Source organism: Barbus barbus, assembly GCF_936440315.1.
Source record: "Barbus barbus genome assembly, chromosome: 30".
In the NCBI taxonomy this organism is placed as follows: domain Eukaryota; kingdom Metazoa; phylum Chordata; class Actinopteri; order Cypriniformes; family Cyprinidae; genus Barbus; species Barbus barbus.
This window is the reverse complement of record NC_136758.1, coordinates 8834351-8852904: the sequence shown is the minus strand read 5'-3', so window position 1 is coordinate 8852904 and position 18554 is coordinate 8834351. Positions and strand designations below refer to the sequence as shown.

Here is an 18554-nt window from a genome sequence, read left to right as displayed (position 1 = left end):
TCCTAAAATGAACAGAAAATAATCTCTCACATCAACAGGGAATATTTTATATATTGTACTATTTGCAGTAAAACAGGGGCCTACACTGCTGATCGCAGCATTTTTCGACTGTCCAGGGCAACATGCCAGGTTGGTAATCTACTCTATGTATTAGCAACCTTTGTGTCTTTGGTCTCTTTTATTGCCCATGTGGGGTCACAACAATAGGAAGCGCTGCTAGCTGGATTCCCTTCCAACAGAGTACACACATATGCATATGGGGGCCAAAGAGAGGTGCTAACTGCCATGAAGTTGCAATTTGACCCTAAATACACTCCCCAATGATCAGGTAAACAGTCTGTAACATTGTGTTAATATGGTAAAATGTTCTCTTACCCAGGTCTCCCTGGCAGATATCTGTCCTGCTAGCGCCTCCGACAATGAACTGTGGGTTATCACATATCTCCTGCAGGACACAAATCATCAAAGAGTTTGTTTATGACTGATACAAGAGCTTTGAAATATTACACACAGATTCAGAGATATGAATACTGATACTGTTTCTGATTATTTCTGATGTTTTGAATGATTGGATGAATCAATCGATGGACAGACTAGCTGTCACAAAGTTGGAAGTTAGAAGTATGGAAAACTGTTTCCACGTCAGATTAAAAATAATAATAACAATAAAAGTGTATTTCTTTGTGAATTTGATTTCTTGTAATTGTGACTTCAGATATCATGATTGCAACTTTATTTTTTTACAATTGTGACTTACTCTGTCTTACAAAGTGACTTATTTCATTTCTCATAATTATGACTTTGTATCTCACATTTTGACTACTTCTCAAAATTGTGACTTTACACTGAACAAAATTATAAACGCAACACTTTTGATTTTGCCCCCATTTTTCATGAGCTGAGCTCAAAGATCTAAGCCTTTTTCTATGTACACAAAAGGCCTATTTCTCTCAAATATTGTTTGCATATCTGTGTTAGTGAGCACTTCTCCTTTGCCGAGATAATCCATCCACCTCACAGGTGTGGCATATCAAGATGCTGATTAGACAGCATGATTATTGCACAGGTGTGCCTAAGGCTGGCCACAATAAAAGGCCACTCTAAAATGTGCAGTTTTATCACACAGCACAATGCCACAGATGTTGTAAGTTTTGAGGGAGCGTGCAATTGGCATGCTCACTGCAGGAATGTCCACCAGAGCTGTTGCCCGTGAATTGAATGTTAATTTCTCTACCATAAGCCGTCTCCAAAGGCGTTTCAGAGAATTTGGCAGTACATCCAACTGGCCTCACAACCGCAGACCACATGTAACCACATCAGCCCAGGACCTCCACATCCAGCATCTTCACCTCCAAGACCGTCTGAGACCAGCCACCCCGACAGCTGCTGCAACAATCGGTTTGCATAACCAAAGAATTTCTGCACAAACTGTCAGAAACCGTCTCAGGGAAGTTCATCAGCATGCTTGACGTCCTCATCGGGGTCTCAACCTGATTGCAGTTTGTTGGTCGTCGTAACCGACTTGAGTGGGCAAATGCTCACATTCGATGGCGTCCGGCACTTTGGAGAGGTGTTCTCTTCACAGATGAATCCCGGTTTCTATACAGGGCAGAGGGCAGACAGCATGTATGACGTCGTGTGGGTGAGCGGTTTGCTGATGTCAACATTGTAGATCAAGTGGGCCATGGTGGCGGTGGGGTTATGGTATGGGCAGGCGTATGTTATGGCCTACGAGCACAGGTGCATTTTATTGATGGCATTTTGAATGCACAGAGATACCGTGGTGAGATCCTGAGGCCCATTGTTGTGCAATTCATCCACGACCATCCCCTCATGTTGCAGCATGATAATGCATGGCCCCATGTTGCAAGGATCTGTACACAATTCCTGGAAGCTGAAAACATCCCAGTTCTTGGATGGCCAGCATACTCACCGGACATGTAACCCATTGAGCATGTTTGGGATGCTCTGGATCGGCGTATACGACAGCGTGTTCCAGTTCCTGCCAATATCCAGCAACTTCACACAGCCATTGAAGAGGAGTGGATAACCTGATCAACTCTATGCGACGGAGATGTGTTGCACTGTGTGAGGAAAATGGTGGTCACACCAGATACTAACTGTTTTTCAAACCCTCCCGGACCCCCCCCCCAATACAGTAAAACTGCACATTTTAGAGTGGCCTTTTATTGTGGCCAGCCTAAGGCACACTTGTGCAATAATCCTGCTGTCTAATCAGCATCTTGATATGCCACACCTGTGAGGTGGATGGATTATCTCAGGAGAAGTGCTCACTAACACAGATTTAGACAGATTTGTGAAAAATATTTGCGCGAAATAGGCCTTTTGTATACATAGAAAAAGTCTTAGATCTTTGAGTTCAGCGCATGAAAAATGGGGCAAAAACAAGTGTTTCTCACAGTTGCAACTTTATATCTTACAATGTGACTTTTTCACAAATTGTGATTTTTTTTATTTTTATTTTTTATCTCATGTCTACTCAAATGCGACTTTATACTGTATCTACTTTATATCTCACGTGACTTTATTTCTCACAATTGTGATTTTATATCCCACAATGTGAATTTATTTTTTGCACTCTTATCTCTTAATGCTACCGTTTTATGTATTTGCTACTTTATAGCTCACTATTTCTCGCAATCATGACTCTTTATCTCACAATGTGACTATATGATTTTATATCTAAAATATAAAATCATATTTCACCCCTTTACCTAAATTCTTTACTTCAGACTTATGTGCCCTCTAGAAGCTTGCGTTCTTCAAGTGAACAACGAATTATTGTACCATCCCAAAGACACAGAAAAACACTTTCAAGGACTTTTTCATTAACTGTTCCCATCTGGTGGAATGACCTGCCCAACTCGATCCGAGCAGCCGAATCCTTACCCATCTTCAAGAAACGGCTAAAAACTCATCTGTTTCATCTTTACTTGACCCTCTAACTCTAGCACTATCTATTCTAATTGTATTTTATCTATGTCTTTTTATTAAAAATAACAATAATAATAATAATTATCTGTACTGCGTTAGGCTAACCAAGACTTGTAATAGCACTTGCACGTTGTTGCTCTTTTGTTGGTTTTGATTGCTTCTTATGTCCTCATTTGTAAGTCGCTTTGGATAAAAGCGTCTGCTAAATGACTAAATAAATAAATAAATAAATATCTCACAATATGTTGCCATACCATATCTTATGATGTGACTTTAATCATAATTGCAACTTTATATCTCACAATGTGACTTTATTTCATGAAATTGCGACTTATCTCACAGTGTGAAATTTATATTTTGCATTTGCGATTGTGGCTTTATAGCTCACAATGTTTATATTTCTCACAATTGCAGCTTTATCTCAGTGTGACTCTATCGGGCAATTGCAACTTTATATTCCACAATGTGACTGTATTTTTTGCAATTGCAACTTTATTTCAGTGTATGAATATTTATTGTATATTTGATTTTATACCTCATGTGTACAATGTCTATTTCTCGCAAATGTAACTATACTGTTTCTTACAATGTGACTTTAATTTCTCTTAATTCTGACTATATTTCATCGTGACTCTTTCTTGCAATTTTATAACTCAAATTTGACTATTTCTCTCAATTTCGACTTTATATTTCACAATGTGATTTTACAGTTAACATGCAAATGTGTTGTTAAATGATTAAAATATTAACTTACACCATCAGCTGGCATTTCAAGGAAATATTTTTGGTCAAAGGGGTTTGGGTTAACATTTGAAAAACATTTGGGAATGCCTGGCATAGCAAATGTTAATTTGTGCATTTCATAAATTCCTTTGTGCTTCATAAATAATTATACTAAAAGCTCATCAAATACCCTTTAATATGCTATTCTTTTGATTGTCACAAAGGAAAAGTGTTTAAACCAGGCTTCTAAACACACACGCACACATTAAAAAAAGTGACAGCTAGCCCCAGTTTGGCCCACATTCTCTCTGAAATCTTTTGCCATCAAAGCATTATCATTGCCCATGAATGTGTATTTACAAACAATTCGATACATTTTTTAGGGACGTCCCATTAGTTGAGCTGCTTCATCCATCCCATGTGCCATTACCACATCCCACTCACTATAGTCCCAGTCCAGTCAAACTGACATAGGCCCTCTGTCTCCTACCTTGGGACGCTTCCAGACAATGTTCTTGACTTTGTTGGACTTGTGGCCCAGTTCTTTGAAGCCAAGGGAGTCCACAGTGGCAGGGAAGGATTCATCCTCAAAAAGGGTCTTCTTCTGGAGATACTCCTGCTTGAGGGTGTTGTAGTCCTGGCCACTGAAACGAATGGGTTTGCTCAGGGATCCTTCGCCATCTCTTCTCTCTCTTTCACGGATTAACCGGTCGCAGAAAAAACCAGATGGCGTATAGGGCATCTTGTCTCACTGGGACAGTGTTTTTTTAGGGATTGAAAATACTGGCTTTTGCCACCACAACTTAAGTCTCACAAGCCAAAAATCCCTGGCATAAATTCAAACAGCTGACCTCTGATTGGTTGCCCTGCTAAATGTGTGAACACACTCCTTTTCCTTTTACGTGCACAAACACGTACACACAAACACACCTGCATACATACACAAACTGCTACAGTCTTCTCTTTGGATTGCTCCCATTGGCTGATGAACAATGCGTATTGGGCGACAGTTGCGCTCTCGTGCCGCCATTGTAGGGTGACACAAAGGAGAGCGGCCTTGCAAAGAGAGGCCAGTGAGATGGCCTACCTCAGCAGAAGGCATTCACAGCCTTTAAACCTGTTCTCAATAGACTTCAGCATTAAGCACTCTCAGCATAACGACAGCAGGCTTGACCAAACTTAACAAAACTGTCTATATTATGTCACTTTATCAAATAAGTGGATAATAAGTGACCCTCTTTTGTAACCAACTGTTCAGTTGTATCATACAATAGGGTTTAAAAGTTTGTGGTTGGTAACATTTTTTAAAATGTCTTTTATTCTCATCAAGGCTCCATTTATTTAATCAAAAATACAGCAAAAGAGTTATATTGTAAAATATATGATTCGGTGCTCAAGTAATATTTCTTTTATTATTTTTGTGGAGACATTTTTTATTTCAGAATTCTTTGATAAACAGAATTGATTTAAGTACAATTCTATGTTATCATTATAAATTTCACTGTTGATCAATTTATTGCATCTTTGCTGAATAAAAATAATTTCTTTAAAAAAATAATCTTACTAACCCTAAACTTTTGAATCATAAAAACATCACTCTTTGAGAATTCTTTATTTACAAATTAAGATATTTGCACAATATTTTGAAAACTTATTTCACCTCCATCATGTCAACTCTACGGTCTCACGTAAGTATGGCAAAGTATGGCTAATAATTGATCTTAAAGAATCCAGCTATTAAAATCATATCATGTTATTAGATTTCTTGAGGTAGACGATCATTGAGGAGGGAATCTTTAATATTACATTCCATTTTTAAAGTGCTGATTTAATTATCCAAATGTTTTATTGCAATTGCAAGTTGTTTTGACTTTTTAAGGTAAGCATCTGAAATACCGTAAAACAACCAAATTTTAGTGTAAAATAATAATTTAAAAAATCCTGGTAATTTGAAAAATACCATCCACTAGATTACTATTTCCCAGTCTTTGTGTATTTCTAGGTCCAGTCCAGTTAAAGTTAACACACCTCGCTTTGCATCAAATTCAAATGTGACTGCTGTCTTCGGTGCACCTTAAAGAGAGAAAGAGAAGGTTTAGTGACTAACAACTCTCTGGTTTACATCTAACATCACATTATTTATGTATGACGTATTCCACTAATAGTTACCACAGAAGGAAACTTTTGGCCTCTTCACACCCGATTTGAGTTTTCTTTTCAAGCTATTCAGACCAAGAATGGCCACTGATTCCACTTTGTCATCTGAGACAAACAAGCCTTGATCATCAGCACAGCTGAAAACACATAGCACAAGGAGAATGGCATATTGAGCTCTCAAACACACAATGCAATATAACCAGTCCTATTTTTTTTTATATAAAATGTCTATTTTTTCATCACATTTCCCATTCCTAGTAAATAGCCCCCAAGGAACGAACGAACAAACAGACAGACGGATTGATTGATTGAAGGAAATTAAAAGCAATGTTGATTCATTACCTGCTGACAAGCTTGCCAGCTCGCATGGTAAAACGGCGCAGACAGAACTGCATTTGGTCTCTGTAATTAAAAGAGTGGCCATCGTCCAGATAAAGAAATCCATCAGCATTGCCCTATAATACAAAACATAGAATCAAAATCAATGGTCTATAATTATGTGTGTTCAAATCTCATTTATCATTGCATGGCTTAAAGATCTGACTATGAGCCCTTAACAAAACTTTCCAACTATATACAACCATGATTCTTTAAAGCCCCGTTCACACCAAGCACGTTAACGATAAAGATAACAATACTAGCATCCACACCAGCGAACGATATCGTCTGTTTATTCGAAGCGCACGCTCATCTGCCACTTTAAATTCTCGAGCACATTATAGCAGGATGGATTCTGATTGGCTGTCAGTATTTTTATCATTCATCAGCTGGAAAAAAATCGTTCTGGAAGTGATTCCAACGATATCATTTCTCTGTGCCTTTATCGTTATAGTTGTGATGTGGACGCTGCTATTCTGTAATACTACTGAGAACGATTTTTAGAACTATATCGTTATCGTGCTTTGTGTGAACGGGGCAATGAAATACCATGTTTTTTGGACATGTATCATTTCAAATAATTTAGAGCAAAACTTAACAAAATTGAATGTTCGCATATTAACAGTTCTCTGGTGACAGTTAACGGTCACATGATTTACAAGTACACAGTTAAAAAAAGGTACTTACATTTTTAATACAATTATTTTTCTTATTTTTTATTATTAGCTATATTAACTCTAATTATAAAAATGAAGACAGAATTAGATTACTGTTGTAAATTACAACTGTATTGCAAAAAAATTATATTTGACAATAGATAACAATTATTGTTTACACTACAATTTACAATACTAATGTTTATGTCTCATATTCTTCACTTTCAAAATCGTCAAGTTAATAACATTTCAAATCATTGAGCTTTTGTTGTCAAAATACTGGTAAAATATTGTAAACATATTCAAAAAATGTTGAAAATGTATGCAAATGTAATAAAGAGAACCTAGTACACACTTCTTTGGGGAACCCTGCTTTAGAGTGCCACATAAATACTGAACAACATGAATATGCAAATCAAACTGAATCATATACAGTATATTATGTCTTAGGGCTGGGCAAAAAGCAAAAACTTGGTAAGATTTTTTTCTTGATGTGTTCTTGTTACACATTACATGTACTTACTATAGTATATGTAAATGATCCTTAAGTAACTAACCAAAATATTTTAAAATTACATCAATTTTTCTATGAAGGCAAAACTGAATTTTCAGCATCATCACTCCAGTCTTCAGTGTCACATGAGCCTTCAGAAATCATTCTAATATACTGATTTGATGCTCAAGAAACATTGAAACACTCATTATCAATGTTGAAAACAGTTGTGCTATTTAACATTTTAGTGGAAACTATGATACAGTTTTTTTCAGTATTCACTGATAAATAGAAAGTTCAAGAGAGCAACATTTATTTGAAACAGAAATCTTTTGATCTATTTAATGCATCTTTGCCGGAAAAAAAAGTATTAATTCCCTTACTGACCCCTGTATTAAAAATCTTGCTAACCCCAAACTTTTGAACGGTAGCGTATATATTGATATTAAAATCGCATCTCTGACCCGTACTATGTTACAACCCAGTACTTTCTGTTGTATTGTCATGTGGTCACCTTACTGTCCAGGGCCACAGTGAGAGTGATCGGATGCTGCTGTAAGTCTAATGTACTGGACCCACAACCTGCTCTCCTGGGCACCACTGTCCCCCCACGCTGGAACACGGGCACCTAACACAGAGGATATAGCATGAATAACCCTGTAAGAATACTAGAATTCAGTTGACTGCTGTATCACAGATGTAATGGGAGTCACTCACAGTGTTCAGGGTCACTGGCAGATCCAGAGTTCTGGCACCCTTGTGTACCGCTGCCGTGTTTGTGTCGTACCACAGCTTTCAAATAAACAAAACATCTTTTATGAATGCACTTTAACCTCCAGTACAATGTATATTGTCCAATTCATATGGAACATAGGCTTACCTCATCAGACCCTGGGAGCAAAACCTTGACCTCTGTGACCCCAGGATCTGTCACAGGGCACACAAGGAGAGCACCGCCTGTAAAATATCCGTTAGTTAGAATGGTATTGGACATTGGACTGCTATGTTTTAAGAATTATATAATTATGATTAAATAACCAGTGGTAGATGCCACTCATTTTAGTTAAATTGTGACCACAATTAAAACAAAAGTAACATTACTACAACATCATCGCAATTTAACTAAAACAAAGGATGGAATTAATAAAATGTGGCCAACAACAAAAGCTGTGGGAACAAATTCTTAATTCATGGCCACAATATATATTTTCTTTCATGTGGAGGGCTCTGTAAATATTTGTACTTATGTACATTAACAAAGTAAAAATAAAAAAGTAAAAAATTCCACCACTGATAACGACTTTATTAGCCGTATTACACAGCTGATCTGGTCATGTTTACCAATCATGTACTGGTTCTCCACAGCAAACATGCTTGTATCGTTGGGGAACTCTACCCAAAGAGGTCTAAGAGGAAACACACAGAAAAAAAGATGGAGGTTGGAACAGGCCTGGAGAATACAACATGCATCTTTCCCGTCTCCTGCACTAACAAGAAAATGCAGTACCTGATGGGAGGCAGAGCTGACGTGTGTGCTTGGTGAAACAGAGTGTACCAGTACGGCAGGAGACGGTATCTGTCCTGAACAGCAGAGCGGATCGCAGAGGTCACATCGTCCCCAAACAGCCAGGGCTCACGCCGCTTGGTCATTTTAGCAGAGTGTCCCCTGAAAAATGGCTGAAGAGCACCTGCTTGGTACCAGCGGACCAGAAGCTCAGGGTCTGGATCCTGCACAAAGCCCCCTACATCAGCTGCACGCACATACAAAATCATATTCAATCAGTGATTCTGAACCTTATGCCTGTTCAAAAACATGTACCATTCAAAAGTTTGGGGCCAGAATTTTTTTTTATGTTTTTGAAATAAGTCTCTTATGCTCACCAGTGCTGCTTCTTTGACCAAATGTACAGTGAAACAGTAATATTGTGAAAGATTCATTTAAAATAACTGTTTTCCATTTTAATATATTTTAAAATATAATTTATTCCTGTGATGGCAAAGCAGAATTTTCAGCAGCCATTACTCCAATCTTCAGTGTCAAGAAACATTTCTTATTATTTTGAGTGTTCAACACAGTGTAATATTTTTTGTGTGAAAAAAAAAAATATATATATATACACATATACATTATATATACACATATTTATCTTTGCTTTTTTATATCAGCACTGTATATTTAATGGGAAGTAAAAAAAACAAGTTTAATAAAAAAGTAATCTAAAATCTAACCGTAATCTAAAAAGTAGTCAGAATACATTACCTAAAATGAATAACCTAATTTATGTTACTAACTACAGTTATATATATATATATATATATATAAATTTGTTTTTTTTCAGAATATGATGAATAGAAAGTTGAAAAGGGCAGCATTTATTTGAAACCGAATGCATTTGTAACATTATACATGTTATTATTGTCACTTTTGATGCTTCCTTTCTCCATAAAAGTATTTCTTTAAAATAAAATCTTACTAAACTTTAAACTGTTGAACAGCAGTATATAATGTAAGTATTTATAAACATTAATATTACAATCAACTGTATATTGAAGGGTAAAATATGATAAAATAATGACATAAAAATGGTGTCGTTATTAGTCGAACCTCCACAAAACTGTATTCCTGTCAAACTCAGCGACAGCAGCATGGGTATTGAAATCTTTAAGTACTCCCAAGTAGCGACATTATCCCCAGTCCAGATGGCACCTGTGACATAAACAGTTCAGTGTTGCTATGGGTCGTGTAGTCTGGCTCTATCAACACAATGGGCATAGCATAATGTCATCTGATTTTGAGGTTACCTAATCTTTGAGACCCAGCAAAGAAAGAGCGTGAAAGGATAAACGGCCTCTCCATGCCACCTGACCGGGTTAATAAGCCCTCAAATGTAGCCATATGCTGTGAAGGAGGAAAAAAACATTATAACCATAGTCTGTATCTATATTGCAGGCCTGGTTTGACTGAGCTTACCTGATAAAAGCCATATAAGTTGTGTAGCTCCCTGTGCTCCCATCCTCCGTGGTGAACTGCATCTTTGGGCATTGTCTGCTCTGGCCCGTTAAAGACAGACGGTTCATTCATGTCATTCCACACAAACAAAGATTCTGTTGAGCCCTATTGCAAGTATGGATAAAGAACAGTCATCTATAGGACTATGAGACACTGAATTGGTTTTTAGATCAAAATATGCTCAGGAACCACTCAAATAGTGTTCAGTAACTTTTAGCAAGCAGTACAGTTAGATAAAATCTTAATAGTGGCCAAACATTGAGACTCACTTCATATTTGCTTAGAGAGAACTGTCTGGCATACCATGACCTTGTCTTTGAGCTACTGAAGTCCAAATAACAGGATTCACCTGATGGAACAGTAATCACTTCTTGAAATGTGAAGGTTAAATTTGATTTAAAACTTCATCTTAGTGTAAATAAATCTATAGGATTATTTAAATGTATGATACTATACACAGTTTTGAAAAATTTGGGTTTGGAATAGAGAATTTATGTATATTGGATCTTACCGGGCCAACACGTTCCTTCATAAACAGCACCTTCTCTATTCTTCACAAAATGGCCCCCTTCTTTAGCTTCACAGTAAAGCGGCCAATCAGGATCAATCTTGATGTGCGGATCACTAATAACGACCAACTAAACAAGCATATAATAAACATTATAAACTGCATAACTTTATGCCATTCACTTTAAAATCCCATTATTTTACCTTCCGGTTCTTCTTCTGAAGGTGATGCTGTAGTTCTGCTGGGTTTGGAAAAAGCTTGGAATCCCAGGTGAAGTAGCGCTTCCCATTTGTGTGCTCTATGTCCAACCATATAACATCATACGGAATATCGTGGAGGTCAAATCCAGCATCCACCTCTTTCACATCTGCCTCGTCCTCGTAGTTCCAGCGGCATTGGTGATAACCCAAAGAGAAGAGTGGAGGAAGAGCCTGGTAGCCTGTTGGCAGAGAAATACTAAAGGAACTTATAGACCTACAGATACACAAGTGCACTGCCATCTATAGAATTCTGTCTTTAAACTTCCGTTTCTGCGGTAGCTCTGTAGCATTGCTGTTGAAAAGTAATTAGCTGGTGAAGTGGATTTAGAGCTAATGAAAGTTATCATGAGCACTGTAATGCTTAAAGTGGATGTCATAAATGTCGGTACACATTTTAAAACAAGCATCTCTTTCATACATTAGTACATCTTTGCCTTCACTCTGTGGGAATACAAAGGGAAGACAGAAGACAACGAGCGCAGTGCTGAAAAGGGGTGGGGCTACATAAGCTCTCCACATTTATATCCACCTTATTTTTAACATAAGCAGCCATTTCTTACTTGAATGTGTGAGATTTCCTGTGTCGGCTGTTTCAGTTATTTTAGCTGTACAAAAATTGTCCATTACGCTGCTTGAGCAAATTGGTATTTGCTTTCATATTGTTTTTCATTTATTATCGTAATAATAAACACACTGGTTTGTAGCGCAAATAGTTTTACTTTTACTGCACTTTGTCATTCTTCTAGTTTTTACTGTATCTATAGCAGCTAATCAATCGGAAGTTAGGGTTAGGGTCACATATTCGAAGAAAATAGCTTATTTTTATGTTGAAAAATATAGTGGATAGTCTTATATTACATATTCTTAAAGCTACAGTCCGGAACCTTTTTTGTGTTCAAAATTTACTAAATTACATCATGAATCCTTTTTCCAAACCGTGTTTTTGGCTAATCTTGAATCACTACAGGACACCTATAATAAGTTAGAATTTTCGGACTATTTCAGACTGGAACTGGTGGAACCGCTGCGGAGTAGCCAAGTACCTGCATGATTCGTCATAGACATAAACAGAGAGAAGTAGCTCCGTCTACAATCTTTTTTCCGTAACACGCACGCAGTTCTGTCTATTAACCGCTAGAGCACCAAAAGTTACGGACTGCAGCTTTAACTATTGTTAACAGGGAGGACTGCACAAAAATCTAAAGAAATTATAAAAAAAATATAATACAGTAAAATATTACAAATTAATACACACTGATTATGATTTATTTATTTTTATTTTTGTAATTAAATCAATGAGAAAAAACTACAGAAGTCCTAATGTTAGCTTTTGGTTATACCACCGCTGACAATATTTGGGGTATAGTCAGTACCTGTAAGTTGAGCGTACTGAGAGAACACCTGGGCAGCTGTGGGTCCCAGAAAAATGAAACAGTCGATTGTGCCGCTCTCTGATATCCATCTCACATTGGTTTGTGGTGAGATCTTGCTTTTCTTCCCTTGTGGTTCATCCTCTCCCTGTTCAGACAACAAAAGAAACAAAACACATCTTAAAATGCACATTTTTACTATTTTATTGATTTAGCCATTTAACTATTTTCTGAAAGCTTTGCAGTATGCCACACTACCATAATTGTTTCCAAAAATGTTTTGTCTACAGTTAAATAAATAATGGGACTGCACCTCATTTGGCTCTGGGTTGTACTTGACATCAACCAGAGTCTCAGAGGCGTTCAGCCAGAACACTCCAGCTGTCCTCTCCAGCTTGTGAGCTAGCAGGAAGGGGACAGAACCATAAAGACCCAACCTGCTATTGATGTCATAGCCAAACACATCCAAGTTGTACAGCCGATACGCCTCAGTGAGACTGTGAAGTAAAACAAAATTTGTGTTTGACTGCATTATGTCAGGCAAGAATCTATTCTGTTTAGTTTGTCTTCTAAGAATGGATAGTTCTCAACCACATTAGTTTTTGAATGCGTTTGAGATATTTTATGAAGTGAACTACCTTGTGTCCTTCAACACCAGGGTATCAGCATGTTCAGGAAGACCATACGTATGGTTGAACCCATGGAGACTTAAGTCCATCCCCACAGAACTAGGACCTAAATTAAAGACATTAGCAATCATATGTTATAATGTAACTACACAGAACCAGAAAATGTGGATTGTGCTTGCTTATGTAACTCGCAGGCATGATGTTAGGGTGTCCTAGGTGGCTTCCAGGGCGTTGCTGTATGTCAGAAGTAGAGTCCAAAGTCTCTATGATATTTCTGGTGCTCAAGATACACACCAAAGTTAAATAATTAAGGCAAGGTCTTATTAGCAAGATTTTTTTGTGAAATTTTGCAAGCATAAAAGGTCCGTTCTTCAATGTCAATAGTGGAGTGATGCACAAAGCACAGCCCACAGAGAAGGGAATGAGGAGGGAATGCATTGGGAATATTTTGCGCCATTGGTCTGTTTACATCAAGAAATATAACTACATGTATAACATTAGTATATTAGCGTCCACACCAACATACAATAACATTCTGTTTATAATAAGCGTGCTCTTCAGTTTTGTCATCTGGCTCTTTAAACGTTCAAGCTCTTTAAAGTTGAGTGTGTTCTGACTGGCAAGATTTTTATCATTCATCAGCTGGAAAAAAATTGTTATGAAAGTTATATAAAGATTGTTATTGTTACGCTGTAGTTGTGGTGTGGACTTCACCATTCTTACAGAATTAGAACGATTATTAAAACTTCATAGATTTGGTTATAATTACAGTTATTGCCTTGATATAAATGGGTCTTTAAGGGTTTGTTTAAATCCCTAACCCTCAATATGCATGATTAGTAATACAAACACCCTTAATAATAATACAAGTTTCATTACAGTTTGAAAATGAACAATGGAGATATATATGTTATGGCGATTCACCATTTGCTTTAATGTCCTCAAACTGTCTGAAAGTTTCCTTCCACAGCCCACATTGATTTTCATCGTCCTTTTGAGATGGAAACACATCATTTGTCAAACAAGAAAGCTCTCTCAATAATACATTTTCACATTAAAGCCTAAATTCTCACCTGGCATGAATCTGAAGATGACCTGGAACAAATGTATATTGTTAATTGGGAAAAACCAACATTAGCAAGCATTTCCAAATGGGTTTTTGAGGGGGTATGAAACAACAATATCATATATTGCTCCTGATACCTAGTTGGATCTTGCAGAGTCTCAAAGTAGAGTTTGTTTTCTGGGTTGAGAGTGACAATCTCCTCTCCATCACATGAAATCTCCAGTTTGAAAGGAGAAAAGGAAACCAGCATCTTGTACTGTCCCAGACCCCAAGTTAGACATACACAGTCCTCTCTCTTCCAATGAACTCTTAGCCTGCAAAGGAATAACAATGAATAACTGGGAGTAGCAGATCTAGAAGAGATTTGTGAAGATAATTGAGGTGTTACACCTGTTGAGAAGAATTATAAAGTTGATGGCTTACGGCTCATATTTCAGCTCTCCAACCGGTACATCTGAAACATGGTAGCGTGGTTTCACTGGCTGTAGCTCATCAAGAGACACTCTGACTGTTCCACTTTGGGTTGCCCGTATTTGAAGACACAGCCGATCCTGTAAGGTGCAAACAATTTCTTTCACGGTTATGTTTTGATATTTTTACTTAATCTTTGAAAAAATCCTGCTATTCCTATTGCAACCTGAATTCCAGAAATGTTGGGATGTTTTTTATTTGAATAAAATGAAAACTAAAATAATTTCAAATCAAATGAGGCAATATTTTATTCACAAGAAAACATAGAAAACATAAATGTTTAAACTGGGACATTTTACAACTTTATGCACAAAATGAGCTAATTTCAAATTTGATGCCTGCTACAGGTCTCAAAATAGTTGACATGTTTACCAGCATCTCCTCTTCTTTTCAAAACACTTTGAAGACGTCTGAGCATCGAGGTTATGAGTTTCTGGAGATTTGGTGTTGGAATTTGGTCCCATTCTTGCCTGATATAGGTTTCCAGCTGCTGAAGAGTTTGTGGTCGCCTTTGACGTATTTTTCGTTTAATGATGCGCCAAATGTCCTCTATAGGTGAAAGATTCAGGCCAATTCAGCACGTGGACTCTTCTACTACGAAGCCATGATGTTGTAATAGCTGCAGTATGTGGTTTTGCATTGTCCTGCTGAACTATACGTCTTCTGGAGGGGAGCATATGTTGCTCTAAAACCTTTATATACCTTTCAGCATTCATAGTGCCTTCCAAAACATGCAAGCTGCCCATACCATATGCACTTATGCACCCCCATACCATCAGGGATGCTGGCTTTTGAACTGAATGCTGATAACACGCTGGAAAGTCTCCCTCCTCTTTAGCCCGGAGGACACGGCGTCCGTGATTTCCAAAAAGAATGTCAAATTTGGACTCGTCTGACCATAGAACAATTTTCCACTTTGAAACAGTCAATTTTAAATGAGCCTTGGCCCCCATGACACGACGGCGCTTCTGGACCATGTTCACATATGGCTTCCTTTTTGCATGATAGAGCTTTAGTTAGCATCTGCAGATGGCACGGCGGATTGTGTTTACCGACAGTGGATTCTGGAAGTATTCCTGGGCCCATTTAGTAATGTCAATGAAAGAATCATGCCGTTGAGTGATGCAGTGTCGTCTGAGTGCCTGAAGACCACGGGCATCCAACAAAGGTCTTCGCCTTGTCCCTTATGCACAGAGATTTCTCCAGTTTCTCTGAAACTTTTGATGATGTCATGCACTGTAGATGATGAGATTTGCAAAGCCTTTGCAATTTGAAGTTGAGGAACGTTGTTTTTAAAGTATTCCAAAATCTATTTACGCACTCTTTCACAGATTGGAGAGCCTCTGTCCATCTTTACTTCTGAGAGACTCTGCCTCTCTAAGACATCCCTTTTATAGCTAATCATGTTACAGACCTGATGTAATTGCTAGATGTTCAACTAGCTGAAACTTTTCGAAATTTCTTGCTTTTTCAGCCCTTTGTTGCCCCCGTGCCAAATTTTTTGAGACCTGTAGCAGGCGTCAAATTTGAACTGAGCTCATTTAGTGGATGAAAGTGTAAAATGTATCCATTTAAACATTTGAAAGTCTTTTAGTTTTCATTTTATTCAAATAAATAAAAAAAACGTCCCAACATTTCCGGAATTCGGGTTGTATAAATATGGACATAATTTTGGTTATTTTTGTAATATTTTACACAAACTCTAACAAAGCAGCAACTTTTACAAATGGTGGTATACAATGCTAATACTATGCTACTTTGATATATACTACCATTCAAAAGTATGGGGTCTGTCATTTTTTTTTTTTTATGTTTTAATATTCAGACAATACATATTCAATTGATCAAAAGTGACAGTAAAGACATTTATAATGTAAAAAAAAAAGATTTATATAAAAAAACTGATCAAATCAATCATATATCACATTTCCCACAAAAATATTATCAACATTGATAATAATAGGAAATGATTATTGAGCACCAAATCAGCATATTAGAATGATTTATGAAGGATCATGTGACACTGATTTCAGCTTTGCATTGAAATAAATTAGTTTTAAAATATACTAAAATAGAATACATTTATTTTCACTTGTAATAATATTTGACAGTATTACTGTTATATTTGATCAAAATATACTGCATATTTGATCAAAATAAATGCAGCCTAGCTGAGCAAAAATGTTTTAATTAAATAACCCCAATAATATTTTAATTTAATAACCCCAAACTTGGTAGTGTATGCAACCATGGTACTGAATGAACATATTTATGAATAATGTATTGTACTGCATTAAACATGATTTTTTATGTTTGTAATTGTTGGTCAGCCTAGACCAGCAGTTTTCAATCGTTTCAATGCCCTGGGACCCCTTAATTATGATTCCCTTATGTGAGAATCCATTTCCAAAATATGAAACAAATTTGTTTATTCCTTAAAATAAAAATAAAATAATATATTTGATTTTAACTAATGATTATGTCCCAGGCTTTCGAAAGCAGAATTAAAAAATAATATCAAATTAAGCAAACGTGCTAAACATTCGGACAACCATACTGTCCCAACAGCAAGCAAAAGAGTGAGTGTATATGAAAAAGGAGAGAAAAAAGAAAAAGAAAAGCAATGTCAGTCCACCTGAGAGTCCCGTTCACAGAGCTCCAGACTGGCTCCTGTATCTGTGAGTACTAAAGTTTCAAAGGAGGCAAAGTACTGAGACACTGCTTTATCTCTCTGTCTCCTATGGTAGAGTTCAAAGGTCAGAAATAATAAATAAATCAAACTGATTAAATGTATTAAATATGTATTGACTAAAGAGACTTAGTTCCTAAATAATGTTAAATATTTAATAATAATAATGAAATATACCTGTAGAATATTATGTCACTGTTTTTCTTATACTTCTCTTGAAACTCACCACCCGGCACGATGCTGTAATATAATGTTATACACAGTATAACATAAGCAGTGCATATTACAGTTCTGATTTAATACTTCTAATACAGTGATCTTTAAGCATATCCTGCAACATGTCCTGCAAGACAGTAATGACAACACATATCGCAAACAGATTAAACAACGTGCTTTTTGTCACGTTATGTGTGACCATAAACATCGTTCCAACGTGGCTTCATTGTAATTTACCTCTCAAAAGATTCAGTTGAAACATTCACCTCCATGATTCCGCCAAATGAAGGAAGTTATTTGATGATAGGCGACAAACTAGCTACTGCCAGGAAATGTACTGACACAAAGTAACATTCCTCCAAGGGGCGCATGATGGCTCAGACAGTTGACATCATCTGTTTAGCCGCATTCAAGTTTTCAAGTGTTACTTGAGGTACTTGAAAACGTTTGTGATATTAATATTAAAATATTAATTTCTGACATACAATCGGGAGCTTGAGTCATCGGTCTGTATAAGAATACATTTAATCTTCTTGTGTATATTTATCACTAATGGCTGTGATTGGTCCTTCCTGAATAGCGTTGAGAAAAGTAACAAGTATCAGACCATACGCTACTTCGGCAACTGTAATAAGCAGCTGACAATAATTAACACCTTAGGTATGCCACTGAGATAATAGTATATGAGAAAATTGACAAAACGTACTTGACCAAAAATAAATAAAAAAAATTTGGGCTAAAGCCACGCCTATTTGTTAACTGTACTGTTCTACTAAATGCCGTTCTACTGGTTTTCGCTTGTAGTTCTTTGAACCCTGTGACATTTTGTGTCGAAATGTCACGCTGCCATCGTGGTCCGCGATTGAACAGTCGATGAAATAGTGTTCTTCATTTTATATTTTAAAAATAGTGTTGACATTTTTTTGAGAACTGCCTATTTGAATGACATGTTATAAGATAAGAGGGCAAGTGG

At 36.8% G+C, this 18554-nt stretch overlaps 1 protein-coding gene across 2 annotated transcripts; it reads right to left on the bottom strand.

Moving 5' to 3' along the window:
* Positions 1-418: 418 nt before the first annotated feature.
* ganc (glucosidase, alpha; neutral C) lies at positions 419-18120 on the bottom strand. 2 transcript variants are annotated; one of them, XM_079385903.1, is made up of 25 exons: positions 17819-18120; positions 17543-17605; positions 17312-17414; positions 14629-14756; positions 14343-14519; positions 14213-14234; positions 14064-14130; positions 13149-13245; positions 12824-13007; positions 12514-12658; positions 11084-11319; positions 10884-11010; positions 10642-10721; positions 10334-10477; positions 10165-10261; positions 9968-10069; positions 8870-9113; positions 8704-8768; positions 8243-8319; positions 8080-8154; positions 7877-7990; positions 6178-6290; positions 5848-5972; positions 5707-5751; positions 419-445 (listed from the first exon to the last, which is right to left on the bottom strand). In XM_079385903.1, the coding sequence occupies exons 1-25, from the start codon at positions 17851-17853 to the stop codon at positions 435-437; spliced, it is 2676 nt and encodes an 891-aa protein (XP_079242029.1). In that variant the 5' UTR covers positions 17854-18120; the 3' UTR covers positions 419-434. The 2 variants fall into 2 exon arrangements, with proteins under 2 accessions (XP_079242029.1, XP_079242028.1); XM_079385902.1 differs by lacking the exon at positions 419-445 and having other exon boundaries at positions 5073-5751.
* Between the last annotated feature and the right edge of the window lie 434 nt (positions 18121-18554).

Excerpts from the sequence above, each read along its gene's own strand:
- ganc (XM_079385902.1), bottom strand. The coding sequence starts at position 17,853 with ATGGAGGTGAATGTTTCAACTGAATCTTTTGAGAG. Across the intron at positions 14,757-17,311 it reads TCTGTGAACGGGACTCTCAG|GATCGGCTGTGTCTTCAAAT; the intron begins GTGGACTGACAT and ends TGCACCTTACAG. Across the intron at positions 10,722-10,883 it reads TGAAGGAACGTGTTGGCCCG|GTGAATCCTGTTATTTGGAC; the intron begins GTAAGATCCAAT and ends CTGTTCCATCAG.